The following is a 26,319-nucleotide window of genomic DNA, read 5'->3' as shown; positions in this document are numbered from 1 at the left end:
TTATTAAAACAGAAAACCACTTATGCTGAAACTTGGAGGTGCAATGTTGTTTGCTCCAATGTATCTGCTAACGACACCTCAAACCTCTCACTCTGAGCCAAGGAGGAACTTGTAACATTTGGATGACTGATTTTCAGTTCGTAATCTCCATGAGATAATGAAGCCTCAAAGAATCCATCACCGTCTGCTGTGCCTTTCAAGCTAGAACCCCACTCTCGCAACAACTTGTCTACGACATTCCCAGTTGGCAAGTTATTGAAGCTATTATCGGTCAAGCACATTTGGTAACATCCCCCTGGTTTCCATGCAGACCACATTATGATTCCATTGATCTTAGGGTGGGCATGTAATTCCCTTAGAACTTGCTCTAAGTACTGTGCCTGTGCCTGCACACATAGTCCAAGAAAATTAAAGAATAATTCATAGCAAACCTTGGATGAAGGCATCTATAAAGGAAGAATTACCACCAAAAAAAAAAAAAAAAAAAAAAACCTGGAAAAGGACATGGGTTTCTATTCCTATGGCCACTAGTCAATATATAACCCAAGCAATATTGCACCCTAAAGTTCAACAATATATATATATATATATATGACATTTTTTCATGACTTTTTATCAATGTTTTTTTTGCCCTTCTAAAGATACAATTTGATAATTATGCTAGTAAATAATAAATATTTAGTATGATTATATTTGTATGAAATTATCTTTTCATCTATGATATGGTAAAATTCTAATGGAGAATGTAAATATATGAAATTTTTGTAGGAAATCTTAACTAGAATTTAAACTCAATTAAAATGTATGTATTAAAATAATAACTTGAAAAACTGTAAAGCTTAAAAAATTTGTGGTGAGGTTTTATAGATTTAATAAAGTAAATGGCTTTGTTTTTAATTATACCATAAATGATATTGTGAAAAAAAAAAGTTCCATACTTTTGCCTCTTGAGCATCTTAATTACCTGTTGACCAAGGGCACTTGCAATATCAAGTTCTGTAATCCATATGGGCAATCCTGTGGAAGCAAGAGTATCAATAGAAGATCTCACGTAAGCAAGGTCTGGAGCAATGCTGAAATGAGACTCAAGTCCAATTCCTGGTTTCAGATTGTTGTTTCCGGGAAAGCTTTGAATCTGTTTCAGCTTCTGTATGTACTTATCCGGCGTTGATAACCCGTCACGGCTGTCCTCTATGGTATTATAGTCATTCATAAACAAGGTAGTTGTTCCATCAATCCCTTGAGCACCATTGTAAAAGGTTGCCGAGGCAGTAGATCCAAGCTTATCTTCGAAGAAAGAGAAGTGCAAATTTTCATTCACAACATCCCATGCAATAACCTGGCCTTTGTACCTTGACATAACGGAATTGATCCTTTTTTTCACAGCCACAGCAAGATCAGTTGGTGAAAGTGAAGAAACCCAACCCTGTACCTTCGAGGGATCATCCCACAAAACATTGTGGCCTCGGACCGGAATAGAGTTTTTTTTTGCAAACTGAAGCAACGCATCAGCGGCTGTGTAGTCCTCTTGACCAGGGGAGGGTTCAGTGGTATACCATTTCATTTCATCCTCAAATACTGTGACTGTGAACCTTGAGCTGAACCAATTTTGGTATGCTGTATTGGTGAGGATGTTTTTATTTATGGCAGTGCCAAATGGGAAACTTACTTTCTTCTGTATAATTGAGATTGATGCGTTAGGTAAGGGGTTGCCTTGTTCATCAACTGCATGGATCCTCACCTTTCTCTTACGTGCCTGCAAAAATTGAAGTGTTTTTACTGATACATAATTTCCCATTCATGTTTTACAAATTTCTAAGTTTTTATATTAGTGACTTCAGAAAGTGGAACCTTTTTGATACTGTCATTGTTATACATTTACCTTCTCAATGCTTTGATCTTGATGGGACTTCCACTGCTCTTGGGTGAATGGTTGCAATGAAATGCTATCTACCCATATCTCCACCGTTGCATTCTTGCTCTGAAGAGATTAGCAAATGTTAGATGCTTGGAGAAACCAATAAAAAATAAACATGGGACTTTAGCATTAAATTGAAAAGTTAGGATTAAATGGACAGCATCTATTCCTCATATTACTTTTTTATAATAATCCAAGTTTTATTATGATAACAAGTCCGCATCTTATCATAAACTAATAATGAATAGATAAAGCTTTGCTCTTAGCAAACAACTAGTTTAATTAGGCATAGGGAACCTCCATATAGGAAAGGAAGGAGTCAATTTTAAATTCTTATCAAAATTGGATCATCATCATTATTATTTATAGTAGGAAACACACATAATAGGCAAAAAAAAAAAAAAAAAAAAAAAAAAAAAAAAAAAAAGAAAAAAAGAAAAAAGAAAAAAGAGAGAGTGAAAAGTACCTCAAAATAGAGCTCAGCTGGCCCTGATGCATTTACAGTGAGTCCACCCTTGAGCATGGACCAGCACTTTGACTTTGCAAAAACAGTACCAATATGTTTGAACCCAGTAGTTGTTTTTAAAACAGCTCTAACTGGAAAATCTCCATCACTGACTTGTATCCAAGCTGTAGTACACTAAGCAGTTTAGTGAAATTGCAAAAAGATTTTGTCCCAATTTTAGGACAATGCTGTGAAGGTGAGAAGCAATGTTACTAGGTAACTAGAGAAGCCTTAAACCTATGTTTAAGCAAGAAAATGTTGTAAAAGTTAATTGACGCAAATTTTTATTGATGGTAACAAGTGTTTGGGGAATTTCAAAATCGATGTGAAAAAGATAATTTACCAGAGAATGTGTAGAGCTTGTCCTTTTGCAAATAAAGCTTCTGAGATATGCTATCTTCTGGCTGATTTCTGCTATGAGCGACAATGTATTTGTTGTCTTCTAATACTCTTTGTTCAATTTTTGCATTCCCAAATGTAGACCATCCTCCCAGACCGTGATTCAACTCAGGGTTTATGATAATTCCTCCACCATATTGAGGTTTATGAGGATTTGCCAAACACTGAGGTTGTGAATAAAGAAGAATTTTTTTTTTTTTTTTAAGATTTCATATAATACATATATCCTAGTGTCCTACTTTCATTAAACAATTTACAATATAGAATAATAATTAATTGCAAGAAGCTTACCTCAATGCTGGCAGTGTAATCATATGTTAAAGCATTAGCTCTAAACCCTACAAAACATCAAAAAAAAAAAAAAATCCCATCTTTTTTGGTTAACAATGTGGAGGAAAAAAAAAGGCTAAACGGTTTAACAATTAAAAAGTAAAGGGAATATTATTATGCTTTGATTTACCAAGATGTAGTTGCAATCAATTTTGAAAATTAACCTTGCACTTGGCATTTTTTTTTTTGATAAGGCACTTGGCATTGTTTTGTTCTTATCTTTTAAGTATATATATTTTTACGATAATTCCCTTTTACGCACTAATTCCCCTTTTATTTATATTATTATTCATAGTTAAAGGGCATAGAGAGATGATGCTGTTATTATATATGCCACCTAAATTCCTCTTTATAGGAATTTCTACAAACTGATTTGTAAAAAAGGTTTGTCAAAAATTATGTTAATGGGGAAAATCCTTACCTTACCTTATAAAAGAAATCATTAAAGAAATCCTGACGTGAGTATGAAACTCTTAAAAAAAACACACTAATTCTTGTTAAGCAAGAAATTATGCTAAAATGGGGAAAATCCCACAAAAGTTGTAAAATTGATAAACTTACGTAAACTAATACTAAGGGTAAATAATGGGATTTTATTCTGACTTTTTATTCTAAAGTTAATAAAAAAAACTTATCCCAAAAATAAAATATCGTAGAATATCGTAGATTACGGCCATAAGGCTTATTAGGATTTCTATTAATTTTTTTTTCACCGTTCGAGCTTCTTGGATGCCTTGCAATTTAATAGCTTCTTGGGTTGCCCATTCTACAAGATATTTCTATGCTATTGTAATATATTTAGACCTAACTAGATGGATTTCCAACCTATTGATGCATTTATTAATTGTGGTAGTAGAACTACGACGAATGCAACACAATTGCGGCTATAGTTTAAGGTTTGAGAAAATAAAACTAATATCTTGTATCTGATTAAGGTTTAAGAGAATTAAATTATACATGTCATAATGAAAAACCACAAAGAAAAGAAAACTTTTGAAAAAAAAAAATGTAAAATAATCCAACAATAGGCTGGCGCTCACTAACAAGGTTTTTGGCAAATAATAAAACAACAACAAAGTTCAAAAACTATCAATGAAAAACTTGTAAATTAACCAAGCCCTCACGACAAAATATTCATATATATATATATATATATATGCACAAACATAACACTTGGAGAAAAAGGTCTTGAGTTTTGGTTTTATATTTACATTAGTATTACTATTATTACTTTAATTTAACTAATAGATAACTGTAGATTTAAGTTTGGGATTTAAACTCTTCATACTACATAAATATGGTAGAAGAAACTCATGTTATTTGCAAGAAAGAATCTCATATAAAAACACACATAGAGAGAGCAAACCTGCAAAGGAGAGAGTAAAAAAGAACAGCAGCAGAAGCATAATGTTGCAAACCCTGAATTCAATATAGGAACCAGAGAATGAAAACAATGTAATAATAAAATGCAAGAGAGAGAGAGAGAGAGAGAGAGAGAGAGAGAGACAGAGAGAGAGAGAGAGATGATTATGAGGGTTTTGAAACACGGGAAGGAAAAAATAATGAAAAGAGATTGAAAAGTAGTTAATGAGTAGAGGCAAAACATTACTAATATAGAATGAGATACTCTTTACATTTCTTTCAAAACAATAAAAATAAAAATAATCATACTCTTTACATTAATTGCGGAAAGTATGTTTATTTGGAAGTATTTTCGAATTAGTTATTCCTTCGCAGGTGCAATAATTTCCAAAATTAATATACTTCTAAATAAACAAACTTTCCATATACATGTAACAATTATAAAAATAAAAAATCATAAAAAATAACTCATATCTCTCTCAAATTTAATAAATATTAGTTTTAAGAAAGAGAAATGATATGTCTACAACATATTTATAACAAATCCTAAATTGCAAGTTGTTACTAGTTGTTATTGTTGGAGCAAAAAAGTAATCTTAGCATTAGTTTGAAATTTGAACCAATAACAACTAACCACCTGTGATTTATTGTAAAAATATTGTAGAAATGTTGTAGACGTAGCATCTCTCTTTAAGGAAATATAATTGTATGGGTAATATATTTTCTTAAATAAATCTTAAGTTTTATTCCAATGTTATAACTCACAATCAAACTTATGAATATATTTAGTTGTTATATTACAACACATTTTATTCCCAGCAATAAAAACTATAATTCCTGTTGTAATCTTCATTCAGTGTACCAAATGTGTCATAAATATAAGTTATACTTGGAAAATAAACGTCATAGTATTATTTTATTTTTCCAAAATCAGATAGAATATTTCTTTCAAAAAATAAATAAATACCATATTTAATACTATTTTCGACATGGACCAAAAAAAAAAGAAACAAAAGAAAAAAGAAGAAGAAGAAGAAGAAGAAGCCAAACAACATGGAGTCATGTGTAGTACATATGTGTGATGATAAACCAACTTTCCATATATATGTAACAATTATAAAAATAAAAAAAATGTAAAAAATAACTCATATCTCTCTCAAATTTAATAAATATTTTAAGGAAATATAATTGGATGAGTAAGATATTTCATAAAATAAATCTTAGGTTTCATTCTAATGTTATAATTCACAACCAAACATATAAATAAATAAATAAATATATATATATATATATATATATATGTAAGGCCATAATTTTGGGCTTCTAGCATAACAGAGATATGGACTTAAGCCCAAAATAGTTCCAAACAATAAATTTGTAGAGAATGGGTTGAAAACCTGGACTTTAGGGAATTAGATGATCGACCAATAGGTTTTGTTGATAAAGAGAGAAAGATAACCAAAGTTTACTAGGGAAAGACGTCCTCGGATGTTATCCGATGAGGTTGATTCTTAAACATTGGTCTTAAGACTTTGTTACAAGTCTGGCATCCCACCTCTTTCCCTTTTTCCCTTCTCCTTTATTTTATACTATCTTGCATTCATTTCCACCATCCACGTGTAGATTTAGATAGATAGTGCTGATACTTATCCCATCAGCCCCTCTCTAAAGTCTTTGGGAGTGGTTGTAAAGGCAGAAAAGCACGGTTCAGGTAGTTGCAGAGCATTTAATGCGACAGTAGCAACTTTCTCTTAGATATTTTCATATCTTTCTTTGTTCTTTTCTCTCTTAATACTTATCCTCTTCCATGGAATGGTTCGGAGTATTGATCTTAATGGCAGACCATTCCCTTCATCCTCAGCCTTGCCTAGCCATGGAGGGGTTCTTCCTCGGATTGGGCCCTTACATAGATACGGGCTCCCTGGCCTTTCACCCCCACAATATATATATATATATATATATATTTTTTTTTTTTTTTTTTTGGAGAAAGAACATATAAATATATTTAGTTGTTACATTATAATACATTTTATACTCAGTAATAAATATTACAATTCTTGTTGTAATCTTCGTTCAGTATACCAAGCGTGTCCTAAATATAAGTTATACTTGGAAAATATAAGTCTTAATTTTATTTTATCTTTTCAAAATCAGATAGAATATTTATTTCAAAAAATAAATAAATACCATATTTAATACTACTTTCAACATGGACAAAAAAAGAAAAAAAAAAAAAAGAAAAAAGAAGAAGAAGCCAAACAACTTGAGTCATGTGTGTAGTATATATGTGTGATGGTAAACAAACTTTCCACATACATTTAACAATTATAAAAATAAAAAATCATAAAAAATAACTCAAATCTCTCTTAAATTTAATAAATATTATTTTTAAGGAAATATAATTTTATGAATAAGATATTTCCTAAAATAAATCTTAAGTTTTATTCTAATATTACCAAACTTAAGAATATATTTAGTTGTTACATTATAACACATTTTATTCCTAACAATAAAAATTACAATTCTTGTTGTAATTTTCATTCAGTGTAACAAACGTGCCTTAAATATAAGTTATATTTGGAAAATATACATCATAATTTTATTTTATTTTTTCAAAATCAGATAGAATATTTCTTTCAAAAAATAAATAAATACCATATTTAATACTACTTTTGACATGGACCAAAAAAAGAAAAAAGAAAAAAGAAAAGAAGAAGCCAAACAACATGGAGTCATGTGTGTAGTATATACATGTGATGATAAACAAACTTTCCATATACATTTAATAATTATAAGTGTAGGGACACGATACGCAACGAACCACAACAGTGTTGGGTTCATACGTGAAACGGCCCAAACAATATCATTTATAGAGAGTGGGTTTGAAAGGCTAGGCCTTGGTTACCCGGCGGTGGGTATTTTTGTGGTGTTCATATGTGTTTAAGGTGTCTTCACCCCTGGAGTCTTTCTCCAGGAGGTGGACTGAGAGGCCCCTCCTTTTTGGCCATTTTTTCCAGCCCCCTATCCAGATTACTTACTTTTTCTTTTATACTAGCCTGCGTTCGCTTTCCTTCGTCCACGTGTAGGGTCGACCTTTCCAAGACTGATACTTGTCCCGTCAGTCCAAAACCAAAGTCGTTGGGAGTGGTTGATAAAGTTGAAGAATACGGCTCTGTTAGGTGCAGAGCCGTGTATAGGAAGGGTAGTAAGGGCAGCCTTTCCTAGATATTTTAGATTTTCTTTCAAGTTTGTCCCTATACCGTTTTTGCCCCTCTTCTCGGTGGAGCTTTGGGTCAGCCGAGGACTGGACTGTCCTCGGCTGCTTCTCCGGGCCATTTTGTGCTTTACATTATTGAGCTTGGACTATAGCCTTCTTTGGCTTGGGCCTTTGGACTCCCCATGAGTAATTGGGCCGAGCCCATAAATTATTGGGCCTCACAATAGCCCCTCAAAACCTTGCTGTCCGACCTCCTGGTTGGAGAGGGGGGTTTTGGAAATACCGAGCCTTTATTATGGCTCATTTACTTCAGCCTTTCACTGACGTTGGCGTTCCTCCACCTGCCCAGGAAATGTACCGGTCTACGAGATGTTCTTCTTAATTTATGCGCGATACGCTCATGCCGTTTGGTTATCCGGAGCGTGTCTTTAATAGTTTCCTTTCACGAGACCCCTCAAATTTAATGGTTACTGATGGTGTGGGGGAGCAGAACGGGCATATTCCTATTTGCGGATTTCCTTGGAGATCTGAACACATTAAGTACCCTCCTCTTCGTCCCCTATATAAAGAGAAAAGACAAGAGTTGTTTCTCCCATACATGAATCCCTTTAATCCCCAGGAAGTCTGAAACCCTTAGATTCCTCCTAGAGTTTATTTTTACCCTCTGATTATACCTCAACCTGTAATACGTTCACCATAGTCATAAGCAATGAAGGAGCCATTCCCCTACCAAAAACACCATATTCTAATAAAGCTCGAAATGGCTCGGTCAGGGCAAGGATGGCGGAGACTCAAGATTTGTCTCATTTTCCTTTCAGCCAAAATCCGAAGCAGGGACTCGTCACGTAACACTTTCGGCGTGACTGAGCCGAGGACACCCCTTATCAGTACCATCCGCTCTCTCATGAGCATACCTAACATGGCACCAGTGTGTTAGGAGTCAGGACTGGAACAGGGACTAAGTGCCCCTGCTTCTTCCTCTCTTCGTTCACTGGCGCCTCCTTTTGCCTCTCTTTCTTCTTCTTTCCACCATCAGATCCATCCTGGTGCTTTTCCTTCTCCCTCTTTTGCTCATTTTTCTTTCTTTTCATCTCTTCCCTCTTCTTCTCCTCCTTCTTTTCATTCATCTCCTCCATCTTCCTCATTCATCTCCTCCATCTTTTTCTAAAGAAGGTCCTTCTCTCAATATGGGCGATACTGAGGCAGAGTTAGGAGGGACTTCGGAGACGAGTTTAAAAGACACCTGACCGTTTACTTAGTTGTATTGCTGATGTAATTTTTTTTTTATATTGTTTTGGCAGTTCACCTTTTGTATAGGCTTGTTTAAGCCCCTCTTTGTACGTTGTAATACATCTTCATATTAATAAAAATTGTTATCATTTTACCTCGCATGTTCTATCTCTATGTTTTTACAAATTTGTAAGTGCTGTTCGGCACAATAATATAGCATTTGAATCAATGACAACTAGGGCCAAAATACTTGCTAAGAGAAAGATGTCACCATAACTTTAATAGAACTGTTTGGCACAACATTGCCGACCTGTGAAGAACGATACTTACCCCAAAACTAGCCGAGATGAGAACTGGATGTTCGATGCGGTGTAGGAAGTAGCCATCCGAAGACATATCACCCGCAAAATGAACAGCCCCTTTAGGCCACTGAATAGTGGGGTGTTTCGCCATCTTCTTGACACTCTTATTGGCCTTAACCTTTTACAGTATTTGAGCCGAGGACTTTTCCCATCCAAGTAGTTGGTTTCCCCATAGGCTTGAGTCCGAGGACCTCTCAACGCCTTGGTTCTGTCCAAAACCTGGTTTTGTCATCCAAGTAGTTGGTTTCCCTATAGGCTTGAGTCCGAGGACCACACAATGCCTTGGTTCTGCCCTTGAACTCAGTTTCTCTCTTTCCTCAGGTATTTCATGAGGTGCCGAGCAGGAGGTTATCATCGGCAATGGCTATTCCTCGGCGTGGGCCGTAGCCCCTGGGCTCCCATGCAGAACGGGCCTGGGCCGCGAATTCACTAGCCCCACAATATCGGATTAAGAGGCATTCTTGTATTCTTTGGTCATGCGGTCCCCTTTGACGTCCCAGTGTTCGAGATGCGCCTTCACGAGAATCCTTTAATCTCATGGTCGCAGGTGGCGTTGGAGATTGAGCCGGAGCCATTTTGTCTGTAGCGTTCCTTAGGACACTGCGTGAATTAAATGCCACTTCCTTATCTTTTTAAATAAATAGGAGAGGAAGTTGCTTTACCTACACACACATCCTTCAGTTTCCTCCTAAACCATAATCCCTAAGCCATAATTACAACTCCCCTATCCGGTGCTATCTTCCCTTAGTATAACATGTTTGAGGCGCGGGTTGGGGTGAAGGAACTCCCTCCGCCACAGCGGCGCCGGGTCCTTATGAGATTCAAGGTAGTATGGTCTGGGCATGGGGGGCACAGATTCAAGAAAATACTCCGTCTTGACGAAGGGAGAAATGGGGTTTCTCCTTCTTTTAGTCAAAATCCGAAGCAGGTTCTGTTCACGCCAGATTTTTGGTGTGTCAGAAGAAAGATTCTCCGCCATCAGCGCCGTCTGCCTTGTCGCAGGCAAATTTTGGGGTAGGCTCCTCAACTTCTGGCTCCCTGCACCTTTCCTTCAACGGTGTGAGCCTCAAGTTGGGTTCTTTTGCTGCCTGGGTTATGGGCATGTAAAAGTATTGAGGAAGAACAAGGTCTTGAAGCAGCAGCCAACCTCTCCTCTGTGCCACCTCCTCGGCTTTATCTTATTCTCTTGTATCTTTCTTTTCAATTATGGAGTTAGCTTTGATATAAGCTGATTCCAGTTTTTCATTGTACGCTGTACTATTTCTTTGTTTTAGTAAAAAAGGAAATTTATTTACTTGTTTTGAATACTTTTCTTTTTGCAATACTACTTTGTGAATGGGTGTGCTCCATGTGTGTTTTATTTCAATAATACTTAGAGCAGGAAACCTTGAGACATAATCCAACTAATTCTGACTTACCGACACTACCAGGCATTATAATGATAATTCATAGTAAGTTAAACTTAGGAAACTAACCGAGGTAACAGTTGAATATTCTGTGATAAGTGCGAGAATACCGTCCGAGAATGATAATCTCTAAATAATCCATCCGAGGAGGTGACTGAGCCGTAGGGAACTCCGATTGTGTTTCAGGCAACATATTGCTTTATATTGCATCGATCCCTTTGGTGCTGAAGATTCGAGAGCAGACTTGAGAATCCTCGCAATTTAGGAATTAATCCAATTGTTAGTGGAGAATTTTCTTCGGATAGATCCTAAGGTCCATGTAATGTAGTTTTTCCTTGTAAGCAGTTGGTTTACCCAGAGGCCTGAGTCCGAGGACCACGCAAGGCCTTGGTTCTGTCCAAAACTTGTATTTTCTTTGTAAGTAGTTGGTTTCCCCAGAGGCTTGAGTCCGAGGACCATACAAGGCCTTGGTTCTGTCCAAAACTTGTATTTTCTTTGTAAGTAGTTGGTTTCCCCAGAGGCTTGAGTCCGAAGACCATACAAGGCCTTGGTTCTGTCCAAAACTTGTATTTTCTTTGTAAGTAGTTGGTTTCCCTAGAGGCTTGAGTCCGAGGACCATACAAGGCCTTGGTTCTGTCCAAAACTTGTATTTTCTTGTAAGTAGTTGGTTTCCCCAGAGGCTTGAGTCCGAGGACCATACAAGGCCTTGGTTCTGTCCAAAACTTGTATTTTCTTTGTAAGTAGTTGGTTTCCCCAGAGGCTTGAGTCCGAGGACCATACAAGGCCTTGGTTCTGTCCAAAACTTGTATTTTCTTGTAAGTAGTTGGTTTCCCCAGAGGCTTGAGTCCGAGGACCATACAAGGTCTTGATTCTGTTCAAAACTTGTATTTTCTTTGTAAGTAGTTGGTTTCCCCAGAGGCTTTAGTCCGAGGACCATACAAGGTTTTGGTTCTGTCCAAAACTTGTATTTTCTTTGTAAGTAGTTGGTTTCCCCAGAGGCTTGAGTCCGAGGACCATACAAGCCCTTGGTTCTGTCTAAAACTTGTATTTTCTTGTAAGTAGTTGGTTTCCCCAGAGGCTTGAGTCCGAGGACCATACAAGGCCTTGGTTCTGTCCAAAACTTGTATTTTCTTTGTAAGTAGTTGGTTTCCCCAGAGGCTTGAGTCCGAAGACCATACAAGGCCTTGGTTCTGTCAAAAACTTGTATTTTCTTGTAAGTAGTTGGTTTCCCCAGAGGCTTGAGTCCGAGGACCATACAAGGCCTTGGTTCTGTCCAAAACTTGTATTTTCTTTGTAAGTAGTTGGTTTCCCCAGAGGCTTGAGTCCGAAGACCATACAAGGCCTTGGTTCTGTCCAAAACTTGTATTTTCTTTGTAAGTAGTTGGTTTCCCCAGAGGCTTGAGTCCGAGGACCATACAAGGCCTTGGTTCTGTCCAAAACTTGTATTTTCTTTGTAAGTAGTTGGTTTCCCCAGAGGCTTGAGTCCGAAGACCATACAAGGCCTTGGTTCTGTCCAAAACTTGTATTTTCTTTGTAAGTAGTTGGTTTCCCCAGAGGCTTGAGTCCGAGGACCATACAAGGCCTTGGTTCTGTCCAAAACTTGTATTTTCTTTGTAAGTAGTTGGTTTCCCCAGAGGCTTGAGTCCGAAGACCATACAAGGCCTTGGTTCTGTCCAAAACTTGTATTTTCTTTGTAAGTAGTTGGTTTCCCCAGAGGCTTGAGTCCGAAGACCATACAAGGCCTTGGTTCTGTCCAAAAATTGTATTTTCTTTCATTTATTTTTTATTTTCTAAAGGTTAGCTCCTCGAATAGGGTGGAGGAAGTCAGCTTGACGTATGAAGCCCCTAGACTTGCCCATGCCATTGGCACTGCGAGGCGTAGCCCCTAGTGGGAACTTATGTTGGAACAAAAACAATGTGTCGCTGGTCATAAAGGCATACTCATAGACTCTTGCTCGACAAAAGCCTAACTCCACTGTCGCCTGAGCCAACGCGCAAGCCTTTCCCACAGACGGCGCCAATTGTAGGGACACGATACGCAACGAACCACAACAGTGTTGGGTTCATACGTGAAACGGCCCAAACAATATCATTTGTAGAGAGTGGGTTTGAAAGGCTAGGCCTTGGTTACCTGGCGGTGGGTATTTTTGTGGTGTTCATATGTGTTTAAGGTGTCTTCACCCCTGGAGTCTTTCTCTAGGAGGTGGACTGAGAGGCCCCTCCTTTTTGGCCATTTTTTCCAGCCCCCTATCCAGATTACTTACTTTTTCTTTTATACTAGCCTGCGTTCGCTTTTCTTCGTCCACGTGTAGGGTCGACCTTTCCAAGACTGATACTTGTCCCGTCAGTCCAAAACCAAAGTCGTTGGGAGTGGTTGATAAAGCTGAAGAATACGGCTCTGTTAGGTGCAGAGCCGTGTATAGGAAGGGTAGTAAGGGCAGCATTTCCTAGATATTTTAGATTTTCTTTCAAGTTTGTCCCTATACCGTTTTTGCCCCTCTTCTCGGTGGAGCTTTGGGTCAGCCGAGGACTGGACTGTCCTCGGCTGCTTCTCCGGGCCATTTTGTGCTTTACATTATTGAGCTTGGACTATAGCCTTCTTTGGCTTGGGCCTTTGGACTCCCCATGAGTAAGTGGGCCGAGCCCATAAATTATTGGGCCTCACAATAAGTATAAAAAATCATAAAAAAATAACTCATACATCTCTCAAATTTAATAAATATTATTTTTAAGGAAATATAATTGTATGAGTAAAATATTTTCTAAAATAAATCTTAAGTTTTATTCTAATGTTATAACTCACAACCAAGCTTATGAATATGTTTATTTATTACATTACAACACATTTTATTCTCAGCAATAAAGATTACAATTCCTGTTGTAATCCCCATTCAGTGTACTAAACGTGCCCTAAATATAAGTTATACTTGGAAAATATACATCATAATTTTATTTTATTTTTTCAAAATCAGATAGAATATTTCTTTCAAAAAATAAATAAATACCATATTTAATACTACTTTCGACATGGACCAAAAAAAGAAAAAAGAAAAAAGAAGAAGAAGCCAGAACAACTTGGAGTCATGTGTGTAGTATATATGTGTGATGATAAACAAACTTTCCACATACATTTAACAATTATAAAAATAAAAAATTATAAAAAATAACTCATATTTCCCTCAAATTTAATAAATAGTATTTTTAAGGAAATATAATTTTATGAATAAGATATTTCCTAAAATAAATCTTAAGCTTTATTCTAATGTTTCCAAACTAATGAATATGTTTAGTTGTTATATTACAACACATTTTATTCTCAACAATAAAAATTACAATTCCTGTTGTAATTCTCATTCAGTGTACCAAACGTGCTCTAAATATAAGTTATACTTGGAAAATATACGTCATAATTTTATTTTATTTTTTCAAAATTAGGTAGAATATTTCTTTCCAAAAAAAAAAAAAATTACCATATTTAATACTACTTTTGACATAGACACAAAAAAAAAAAAAAAAAAAAGAAGCCAAATAACATGGAGTCATGCGTGTAGTATATATGTGTGATGATACACAAACTTTTCATATATATACATTTAACAATTATAATAATAAAAATCATAAAAAATAACTCATACCTCTCTCAAATTTAATAAATATTATTTTTAAAGAAATATAATTGTACGGGTAAGATGTTTCCTAAAATAAATTTTAAGTTTTATTTTAATGTTATAACTCACAACTAAACTTATGAATATGTTTAGTTGTTACATTACAACACATTTTATTCATAGTAATAAAGATTATAATTCATGTTGTAATCATCATTCAGTGTACTAAACGTGCCCTAAATATAAGTTATACTTGAAAAATATATGTCATAATTTTATTTTATTTTTTCAAAATCATATAGAATATTTCTTTCAAAAAATAAATAAAAACCATATTTAATACTACTTTCCACAAGGACCAAAAAAAGGAAAAGAAGAAGAAGAAGAAGAAGAAGAAGAAGCCAAACAACATGGAGTCATGTGTGTAGTATATATGTGTGATGATAATTGAGTAGCCTCTCATGTTTTTTTCATTTTTTTTATTTTAATATTAACAATAATTGTAATCTATAATAATATATATAAAACTGAAGATGTTTGACTTTTAGTTGACTTCAAAATATAGAGTCATATAAGTTTTTAATGCTTCAAAATTTTATACATTATTTTTTTTTCTCTCTCTCTTTATATATATATATATATATATATTTATATGTTATATATAATAATAATTGACTTTAAATTCTATTCTTTGTTTAATCATCCATTAGAATATTGGTATATCATATTTTCTTTAAATAATAAGATATATAATTTTATATATAAAAGCAATCATAATAAATGTCTAACCTAAAATATATAGTTAAATATATAAAATAATCTTAAAAATGTCATTAATAACTACCAAAATTATCAAATTTTATAGTTGGACAAAAAAATAAAAAATTACGTCATTTTAAATTTTCTCATGATGCTAAATGTATTCCAACTTTTAGTACATTACGTTTTCAAATTGATGTGACAATAAATATGCTTGATAGGCTTCAACCACATGATATATGAATATTTAAATTTTCTCTTTTTTTTTTTTTTTTTTTTTTTTTTTGAGAAAGTTTAAATTTTCTCTTGTGATTGGTGACACATTGGTAAGTTCATTGTATGTAATAAATTTGTTGTACCCCTAGCACTAATCAAATAAAAAGTCATTTAAAGAAACCTCATGTGTGAGACAAAGACTAATTATATAAAAGCTATTATTAGGAGCGAATACCATATGTTGAAACTCTCTTAAAAAAAAAATTCATATATAAAATCCGAAACCTCATGTGTGAAACCAAGATGTGTTGTCATGTGTCACCTTCTTAAAGATTTTTTTTTTTTTTTAGCCTTCCACCTTAACATTTTTGAATTATAACCATATATCACTCTTTAGCCTTTCACCTAAGAACAACTTCAAATGAATGTATATCCATTTAACATCTACCTATAAAACGACTTTATTGATTTATTTAATTTTTATTAATTCATTTCGATTCCTCAATAAATTATTTCATTTCTATATAATTTAAAATTTAATATAATTTTTGGGAACCATTTTATATTTTTGAGACAATTATGGGAACCACTTAGCATGTTTGTCTATATATAAAAATAGAAATATTATGTGTGAGAGTATGAGTTGTTTCCAATTGGTGCTTTTATATATTACACTTTTATTTAGCCTTCCACCTCATAGTCTTCTAATTACTACCATGTATTACTCTTAAGCTTTTCACCAAAGTAAATCTTTAAATGAATGTATATACATTTAACCTTATACCATGTATTACTCTTTCATTTAATGATTTATTTAAATTTGATTATTTATTTCTATTTCACAAGAAATAAGTGACCTCTATCATTTTCTAATTACCACCATGTGTCAATCTTTAGCCTTCCACCAAATCAAATCTTTAAAAGAATTTATATCCATTTAGCCTTCTACTTAAGTAAAGATTTTAATTATTTATTTAAATTCTATTATTTATTTTTATTCCACAATAAATAATTTAATTTCCTTACAATTTAAATTTTAATAAAATTATTGGCCCCACTTAGCAATATATATATATATATATATATTAAAAGATGATGAGGTGGAAGGATATAAATGAAATACTTTTTTTTTATGAAGGTGTCACATGGCAGCCCTTTCTACTCTCACACATGAGATTTTTTTATTTTATATATAATCCATTGAGCCTTTTGCCTAAGCTAAGATTTTTATGCTTTATTTAGTATTTATTTCTATTTTACAATAAATTATTTTATTTCCTTAAAATTAAAATTTTAAAACATTATGTGAACCAAAATTGGATTCTCACAACTGGATGATGGATGTAATGGTACCACGAGTCTTTTTGACAAAACATAGTTCACACATGCCAAAACTAGGGGTGTTAGTGTTTGACCCAACTCGTGAACATGACACGAACACAATATGGGTTTTTGCAAGTTAGGGTTGGGTTTGAGTCATAAACGAATCGGCCCAAAAGTGAAACGATAAGAAATGTGTCATAAGTGTGTGTGGGCGCAAGCGCCCGCAACGTGCATGGTGTCATACCTCGTAGTTATGGGGGAGTACGCCTTAGTCTAGGGTGGGCCATAGTGGAGAAATGTAATTGCCACCTAGATTAGGTCTAGGAAGCATAAATATAGTACTCTTCATGGAATGACTGATCTTTACTAAAGCACATGTTCGGAGTTTAGGTATAGAGATGGGAAGGTGTTGGGCACCCAACTCAAAAATAGTAACATCAGTAACAACCCATAGTTGCCACCACCTCTGACCCAATGCAGCCAAAAAAAAAAAACTGTGCAGCAACAAAAAAAAAAAAAAAAAAAAAACGGAACAGTATACCTAAAATCCATTCAACCATAATTTACTAGAAACCCCAAAACCCAAATTAGAAAGCAAACCCATAGATCTATGAACAGTATACCCAAAATCCAATTTTTCAAACCCATACCCAAATCATCTGAACCTAACAACCAGTTGAAAGTTGAAACATTATGTTTGGTCACCACTAACCATCTTTGCTGGTTGTCTTGCCTAATCAACTAGCACCGCATCGCTAGCCAAACTGCATCCACTTTGGTTGTCCAAATCTTTTTCTTGCTCATAGCTTTAGACCTTCTAGCTTTGTTTTTATGGAATTTGAGCATATTTACTTTCTTTTCTTAGCCAAATGTATAGAAAGATGAAAAAATATGGACGTAATTTGGATCACATTCTTTTTCCTTACCTTTACCAGCCAAAGATCTCCATATGGCCTGGGCTTCAACTTGTCACTACCAAGAGAGTGGGTTATGGGTTTAGTGAGAGAGTGAGATAGAAAAGAAGAGAGGGAGAAGAGAAAGTAACGGTGTTTAGCTATTTAGGTACAAAATTGTCTTTTAAGGACTAGGTTGATTAGTTTTAAGGAGTCTTGGACCAAGCTGATATTAGTCTAAACCTCAAGGTAGTTGTGTGGAATTTTCTATATAATAAAATAATAAACTATCATACTAAGACCAACAAAAACTAAAAATAAAACTCTTGAGCAAAAATAATGACATTTTGGTATTGTCACAATATCATACTAGAACGTGTTCAACTTAAAATAAATGTATTGTGAAAATGTGACATTTTATTATTATAGTACTTTTATAATTAGGTGTAAGAAACTTGTGAACATCTTCAGTTTCATAGAGCATTCGTATTAGCTCATGTAAAATGGTATAAGAGCCAATTTTGCCATTCAACCCCAAAAGTCACCCACATCAACTTATGCATTTATTGTGCAAAATACATTTTAGCTATAGTACTTGTGCAAATACACATAGGCATTGTTGTTGTGAATTTCAGTTTTTATTTTTATTTTTTTCTCGAGGAAGAAGGAAGAGAGTGGATGATGGTTTTGTTATTGTCACAATATTTTTACAACTGTTAAGGTATCAGTTGCTTTATAAATCAAAATAAAATAAAATAATATTATACCAGGACCTACCACAAGTTAAAATAAAGGTATTGTGAAAATATGACATTTTGTTGTTGTAACAATATTTTCACAATTGTTGAGGAGTAAGTTCTTTATAGGTCAAAATAAAATAATATTATACTAGGACCCGCCACAACTGAAAATAAAGATAATGTGAAAATATAATGAAATTTTGTTGTTATCATGTGTCAGACTATACTTCACAACTGCCAAAGTGTAAGTTTCTTATAGATCACCATAAAATAATAAACAATCAGATCGAGACCTACCACAACAAAAATAAAGTTATTGTAAAAATATTATGATATTTTGTTATGTCTCTAAACTTTTTTGGTTTAATCAATTTTTGTGAGCCAAAAATCATTGTTACACTATTTCTATATTAAATTTCTCACTCAAGGGACAGCATGTGCCTTGCACATCCTACCCAAACTAGTATATAAAAAGAGCCAATAGGTTAACCACAGCAATTTCTCACTCACCGTTTGACACTTTTATTCTGCCTCTTTTTTTCTTTTCTTTTTTTGTCTTTTTAAATGCCCAAGTTTGACACTTTTTTTTTTTACATCGTTTTATTTTTTGTCTTTATAAATACCCAATTTGGTTTGAAACTATATATCTAATATATATGAGCTACCATGGTATTTTTTTAATTTTAAAATAGTAAAATATTGTCACAAAAAAATTATCACAATATTTTCTCAATTTTTGAGGTGTTAGTTCCTTACACGTTAAAATAAAGAGATATGATATATTCACAACATTTTTACAACAAATTCTAAGTAGCAAGTTGTTAATTGTTGTTATTGTTGGGGCAAAAAAGTAATTTTAGTGTTAGGTTCAAATTTGAACCAATAACAACTAACCACTATGATTTGTTGTGAAAATTTTGTGGACGTAGCACCTCTCATAAATAAAATAATAAAAATATCATACTGGAATTAGCTATAGCAAAAAATAAAGTGATAGGCCAAAAACGTATTGACCCCTTGTGATGAATTAATTGATTAATTAACCAAGTTTATTAATTAATCAAATTAACATGCAAATGTGTGGTAGCACAAACAAATCACCAATTGAACTAAGTGTAGCGGAAATTATATTAACACGGTGATTTGTTTATGAATGGGGAAAACTAACACGGCAAAAACCCCACCGGGTGAACTAAGGCAAATTCTATCTCCGGTCACAATTTTCTTGAACGAACTTTGCTCAACACTTGTGCAATTTGTGAACTCTTTGATGGCCCTTAAAATAATCCTTTTATATGTCTAGGGTTGTGAGAAAAGAAAGTCCAAACACATAATCACAGATTGGAGACAAAACAGAACTCGAATTCTGTTTTTCATAAACCTCGACAGATACCCTATCTGTCGAGCTGCTGTCGAGCCATGGGCTTCAACAGCTCTATAGGTCTCGATAGATAGCTAGCTGTCGATCTTTAATGAATAACGCTTTTCATCTTGTTTATTGGACAGATTTGCATGGCTTTAATACTTGATCTTGAAACACAGTTTCTTAAAGTATTAAACATATCATAAATCTACCCAATTACAAGTAAAGTGCATTTTGTCAAAAGATTAGCCAATTACATAAAATAGTGACATATGTTCCTAACAAGTGAATTACATATGTCCTAACAATCTCCTATTTTGGCAATCCGTGACAAAATCAAAACAAACAAATAAACATATGAGAGAAATCATAAATCACTCAACTCATATTCACTTGTTGAATACAATAAAATCTATCATAACACAAACTCTTGAAAAACTTTGCAAGAAGAGAGTTTATAGCGAGTAGACTTTGACAACTTGTATTTCTGAAACACTTTAAACAAAACTCATCAAGGCATCTTTGTATGAAACATAAATAAATAGATTGCATACAAGTAATAAGAACCATGTGTATAAAGAAAGAAAAGAAACAACACATGCAAGGGTAGGTGAAAGAAACAATACATCAATATATATAAAGGAGATAAGTACAATGTATGTCAATAATGGTTACAAGACCCATGTACAAGAATAAATGTATCTAAAATAAAAAAAAGAAAAAGATATATATAATCCTCACTACATCCCTCAAAAATATCAACACTCCCCCTAACAAAAATGTCCTATATTAACTCTCCTCCTAAGAATGACTACTCTCATATCCAAAACTACTCCCCTTTTTTGTCACGAGTGACAAAGGGTAAGAGTGTCAAGTAGACATCTCATCGGTAGAGCTAATATCTCCATCATCATCATCATTAGAAGCATCATCATCATCCTCATCTTTAGAATCAGAAGCCACTAGAGGAGGTGGAGGAGAAGCCTCAAGAGCAAAGCCACCTATGATCACCTGCCGCCGTGCAATACTATCGACACGAATGTTCACCTAATACAACTCTGTAGAGAGTGTATCAAGGCAAGCATCCATGCGCTGCAACTGTGCCATGATGTCTCTAAGTGACACATCGCTCGTAGAAGAGGAGGGAGCGGATGTGGATGGAGCAGAACAAGATGGAGCCGAATGGGAGGGAGGAACTGTTGAATCTGACTGCCGTGACCTAAACTGCGCCTCGCTCCGTTTAACGATAGCGGCGTCTATGGTACACATGACAGAAAAATGGCCGGAAGAGGGAAAAGAAACAGAAAAATGGCATAAAATCCGCATGATAGCCAAAGGGAAAATGAGCTTATCACGAGTAGACGTATCCCTACACACATCTATAAGAGAAAGAATGAAATGTGAAGGAAAATCAATAGTAAGATACTCAAGAAGAGACAATAAAAATCGAGTACGAGACTCTGTGATAGAGTTGTAGTGAGAGAATGGGTGCAAAACAAAAGTCATTACCATGTTCATGAATCTAGGACCTTTAGCAAAGGCCTTACATGGTGTAAACTGATGATCACCCTAATCAGAAGGGCGCTCGTAGAATGCAGAAATCATCTCGTCTTTGGACATAGTTCTCAGATGCTCACATCCGAGGTAGTCAAGATGCTTTACCCTCAGAACACGAAGCACATCCGTAACAAGCTGTGGTGTGACAACAATACGCGTACCTCGAATGCGAGTAGAAAAGAGAGGTACTGAATAATCTAATCCATGCATGTTGAAGTAAAACTTCTAAATCAGCATAGATGGACATGTAACCGGGATGTCACACTGTGACTCCCAACCCCGATTGCGAATGACATTGGGTAGGTCAGTGTTGGCAAAGTCCGCCAAAATGACTCGGCATTCCGAATGAACACCTCGTCAAGAAAAGTTCTCCGAGAAGTCCTTTCGGGCATCCTCATCACGGAACTGAATATGAGAAGGAGTAGGATCAGAAGACGAAGACGATGCCCTAGAACGAAGAGGGTTCCAGGACAGAGCTGACTTACACTTAGGTTCCATAGACACGACTAACGTAAATAGAAAAGAAAGGGAGAGAAAGAGACAATCAAAAAAGTCCCAACACAATTCAAATATAGCAAGTATATTGAAAAAAGGAGCACGTATGCATGGAGAATGCATGAACATATGACATGCAAAAGAAATTGCATCATGGGCTTAGTCTAATCCAATCCTACCAGTACACAATCAATTTGCACCCATCTAAATGCATGATAATACTGTTATAATGCACATGAGATGCAATGCATGAAGTTTTAAGATCACATAAGCAAATCCCAACTCAAAAATTTCACCAAAACTTCATCAATTTTGAAAAACCTCGAAATTTTTCAAAAACCCGAAAACCTAGGTTTCAAAATACGAAAATGCAGGAAAATGAGAGATTTGAAGCTTACCAAGTGAAGAAAAACTGGTAAAAGCTTGAAGAAACCTTGAGGAAGAAGTTTGGAGTGAGTGAGAGAGGTTTGGAAGGAGAGATCACGAAGCTATCGAGAGAGAGATCGAGAGAAATGAGAATTGGATCGCGCTGGACCTTTACATAGAAGGTCAGTAAATCTCGACAGATATAAGTGTCGAGAGGTGTTGAGCCATCTGTCAAGGAAGGTGTCAAGAAAAACAACTTCAACAGATGCAGTTGTCGAGAAGGTGTCAAGGTACATGGCAAAGACACAAGAAAAGAAGCTCAATCGATCCACCAGCTGTCGAGAGGCTATCAAGGATCCAAGAACTTTCTCGATCAATCCACCTAGCTGTCGAGGAAGTGTTGAGATTATGATAAGAAACAGTTTAAAAGCTCGATAGATAGCCAGGTTTTGAGGAGGTGTCAAGATTGCTTAAAATCAGTTTTTCAAGAAAGGAAAAAACACAAATATTAATGCAATCAAGCACACAACTTAACTAAGGATCCAATCAACATTTTAAACTCTCAAAATCATCTCTCAACAACAATTTTAAGCACATAGATCCCAAACACACATACACACTAAACAAGTCTAACCAATTTTATATTTTAAAAACAAGTTAAGACAATTTGGTGAGCATACATTAACACATGTAAAACTTGTGATGGGCAAATCACATTGTATCTGCACAAGTATCAAGAGTAGCAAAGAATATTGCGTGTTGTGTGTGAAAAATATCGCAAGATTGCATAAGTGTATACATGTTATGACAATTTGAGATATGAGAAAATCACTTTAACTCATACACAATCATAATTGTTTGATGGGGACTATCACTTTCGAGGTACATCCTTTAACTCCCACATCTCCTAGAATACACGCTTGTAATCATATTTAAAGTATTTTGATCTTTTTGCTTCTTATTTTTCTTTGCATATTTTTCTTTTTAAGCAAATCATGCATGGACATATAAGAGATAGAAAAGAAATACCTAATTATGTTAAGCTTTTGACATTCCAATTTTGCTATGCCGAAGCACACAAATGTCATTTCATGATTGGTGGGCAACAGTGGTGAGATGGTTATTTATACCTTTCTCTTAGGATTTTTTAGTCATTCCCGTCAAAAAGAGTGATACGAGTGTTAAGTACAAGAAATCACTTAACCTTACTCATCACAAGCACGAGCCACAAAGCTCTCTTATTTAGTTGTGTATAGAGATGCTCATTTAAGTTACAAGAGATACAAAGTTTAGAAAACTTTGTTTCAATGACCATCCAAGGTACACAAGTACCAATGTACACATAACACACACTGTTTTTGTATTTTTCTGATTTTTCAATTTTTATTTTTATATAAAAAACAAAATAAACAAAACTGAAAACAAACAAAAACATATTAAACAAAGCAAAGCAAAAAAAAAAAAAAAAAAAAAAAAAAAAAAAAAACTATACTGGCTCAAAATAAAAGCAAAACACACAAGTTATGCAAAAGCAAAAACAAGAAGAGAGAAAGAGAAAAGTGATAGAATCACTTAGAGCCCTTTTCCTTCCACGCCTTAAAAGAACCTTTCCTTTGAGTGTACCCTTAAACCAGCGGTGAGGGGGAAGAATTAAAACCGTTCAAGTTTGAAAGGAACATGAAAGGTTTTGAGAAGATTTCCAAAGGGAGCAAGAGAGGATTGAAGCTGATTCTGGCTTTTAGATGTTATCATGCCGTTCCTTTGTTAAGTGGCTAACCACTTATAGCAATTTGGTCGAGTATGACCGGCAACTCCACAAAGATGACAAAGATGCTGCTTCTTTTGTTTAGACTTTTGAGAGTTAGTCTTCTTAGCCTTAGGGTTTTTAGCTTTCTTCTTATCTTGCTTAGAGGGTGCTCCAAAGATAGATTTACCTTTGTCTATATTCTCACTAGCTATATCAATTTTAACATTATTGTTCTCAATAGCATTATTACTAGGAGGAACAAAAACAGTAGTACTAGTAGAAGCAATATTAAAAGAAGAGAGACCATACCCTAAACCTATTCGATCAGAAGCAGATTTCTGAAGACTAAGCATCTCATTAAGTTTTGCACTTGAAGTCCTCTCCAATTGAGCTCTGACTTGAAATAGCTCCACTTCAAGCTTCTTGGTCTTCTCAGCCAAGAAATTATTCTCGAACCTCAATGCTCTAATTGTCTGATTAGCTTCATCAAACTTTGTGAAAAGTTCTTCATGATCAAGTTCCACATCACTGAGCTTCTTGGTGGTCAGCCTATAAAGTTTCTCATGTTTCTCAGAAAGCTTGTATAATTTCTTATAGGTTGTATGGATATCATCTTGATCATCCATCTTCTTAAACTTGGACTTCACCAATTCTTCTTCTTCATCCACATCTTCAACAATTCCCTCAGTAGGATTGACAGTGGTAGTGAAGGCATTCAAGATTCCGTCATCTTCATTATAGGAATCATCCTCAAGCTCAGTGTTGCTCAAAGTAGCAGCGAGTGCCTTGCTCTTCCCAATGCTCTTGAGATATGTAGGACACTCCTGTTTTATGTGACCGAAACCTTGACATCCAAAGCACTTAGGTCCTGCGGGAACAGTGTACTGACTGTTATCTTTAGCATCCTTCTTCCCTTTGTCTTGACTTTTGAATTGTGAAGAATTGGATTGCCTACGGTTTTTGTCGAAGCCCTTCCCATTGGCATTCTTCATGAACTTCTTGAATTGCCTAGTGAAGTAGGACTTTATCTTAGAATCTTCATCATCTGAAGACTCATCTATGTCTCTACTCTTGGCCTTCAAGGCCATGCTCTTGCTCTTACTTGACTTACCAATCCTTGTTAACCCTAGCTCGTAAGTTTGTAGATTACCAACCAGCTATATCAAAAGAATCTTGTCAATGTCCTTTGATTCCTCAATCACCATAATCTTGGCATGGAATCTCTCAGGTAGAGATTTGAGCACCTTTCTCACAATCTTGGGTTCAGGAATGGTTTCCCCAAGACTGAAAGCTGAGTTCACCATGTGCTTGAGCTTGGCATAGAACTTATCGAACGACTCATCCTCCTCCATCTTAATCTCTTCGAAGCTTGTAGCGAGCCTCTGTAGTTTCGAATCCTTGACAGCCTTGGTTCCCTCATAGGTTGTCTAGAGGATAGTCCATGCCTCTTTAGCAGTTTCAGTAGAGGATATCTTCTTGAACTCCTCATTTGTGACTGTACTGAATAAGGCATTCAATGCCCTACTGTTGAAGTTAGCCGCCTTGATCTTGGCTTCATCCCAGTTGGCCGGCACTTCCTTTGGCTTGGTCCAGCCTATCTTAATAGTTTGCCACACCTTCTAATCTAGAGACTGTAAGAAAACTCTCATGCGTATTTTCCAGTATGCATTGTTAGTGCCATCAAATAAAAGAAGTATGATTAAAGACTGTCCTCTATCCATGACAAACAATTGTCAATGGATCAACACAACAAAGATTAAAACCCAATTAAAGTGTGCATGCTCTGATACCACTTGATAGGCCAAAAACTTATTGATCTCTTGTGATGAATTAATTGATTAATTAGCCAAGTTTATTAATTAATCAAATTAACATGCAAATGCGTGGTAGCATAAAAAAATCACCAATTAAACTAAGTACAATGGAAATTAAATTGACACAGTGATTTGTTTATGAATGGAGAAAACAAACATGGCAAAAACCCCACCGGGTGATTTTAAGGCCACCACTCCAGAAATTCTACTATTATCACAACAAACGGTTACAAATAAAGGAATCCCAGTACCTTATACCAACTTACAGTTGAACCCTTACCCCAATACCTAATTGGACTTGTTTTGTAGTGACAATTTCTCTTTTTGATGCACGGCTCCCAGTACGTGACTAACCAATTGTGTGGATCCCAATACTTTGATCACCAACTAGAGAAGATTGTTAGCTGTAAAGTTCTTTATTTCATCCATGATGAAGATCAAGAAGATGCTTGGTCACAAAACCCTACGGTGTACAAACACAGCAACTTCTTCACAAGAATGATGAACTAGGGCAAATTCTATCTCCGGTCACAATTTGCTTGAACAAACTTTGTTCAACTATTGTGCAACTTGTGAACTCTTTAATGACCCTTAAAATAATCTTTTTATATGTCTAGGGTTGTGAGAAAAGAAAGCCTAAGCATGTAATCATGAATTGGAGTCAAAACAGAATTGAAATTCTGTTTTTCATAAACCTCGATAGATACCC

The 26,319-nt window shown here is 35.0% G+C and overlaps 1 protein-coding gene across 1 annotated transcript; it reads right to left on the bottom strand.

The window, feature by feature from the left end:
- Positions 1-20: 20 nt before the first annotated feature.
- On the bottom strand, positions 21-24,884 carry LOC126719166 (endo-1,4-beta-xylanase 5-like). The gene is made up of 7 exons (XM_050421751.1): positions 24,686-24,884; positions 3,114-3,160; positions 2,767-2,986; positions 2,385-2,548; positions 1,883-1,981; positions 965-1,756; positions 21-386 (listed from the first exon to the last, which is right to left on the bottom strand). The coding sequence occupies exons 1-7, from the start codon at positions 24,882-24,884 to the stop codon at positions 21-23; spliced, it is 1,887 nt and encodes a 628-aa protein (XP_050277708.1).
- Positions 24,885-26,319: the final 1,435 nt, after the last annotated feature.

Source organism: Quercus robur, chromosome 3 (genome assembly GCF_932294415.1).
Source record: "Quercus robur chromosome 3, dhQueRobu3.1, whole genome shotgun sequence".
Lineage (NCBI taxonomy): Eukaryota > Viridiplantae > Streptophyta > Magnoliopsida > Fagales > Fagaceae > Quercus > Quercus robur.
The sequence above is the reverse complement of the archived record's forward strand: the minus strand, read 5'-3'. Positions and strand labels throughout refer to the sequence as shown.

What these genes read in the sequence shown, in the direction of transcription:
- LOC126719166 (XM_050421751.1), bottom strand. Translation starts at nt 24,884, where the DNA reads ATGGCCTTGAAGGCCAAGAGTAGAGACATAGATGAGTCTTCAGATGAT. An exon ending in GAAGGATGCTAAAGATAACA is followed by an intron (nt 3,161 to 24,685) that starts GTCAGTACACTG and finishes GATGTTTTGTAG; the next exon opens with GGTTTAGAGCTAATGCTTTA. An exon ending in CAAGCTCTACACATTCTCTG is followed by an intron (nt 2,549 to 2,766) that starts GTAAATTATCTT and finishes AGTGTACTACAG; the next exon opens with CTTGGATACAAGTCAGTGAT.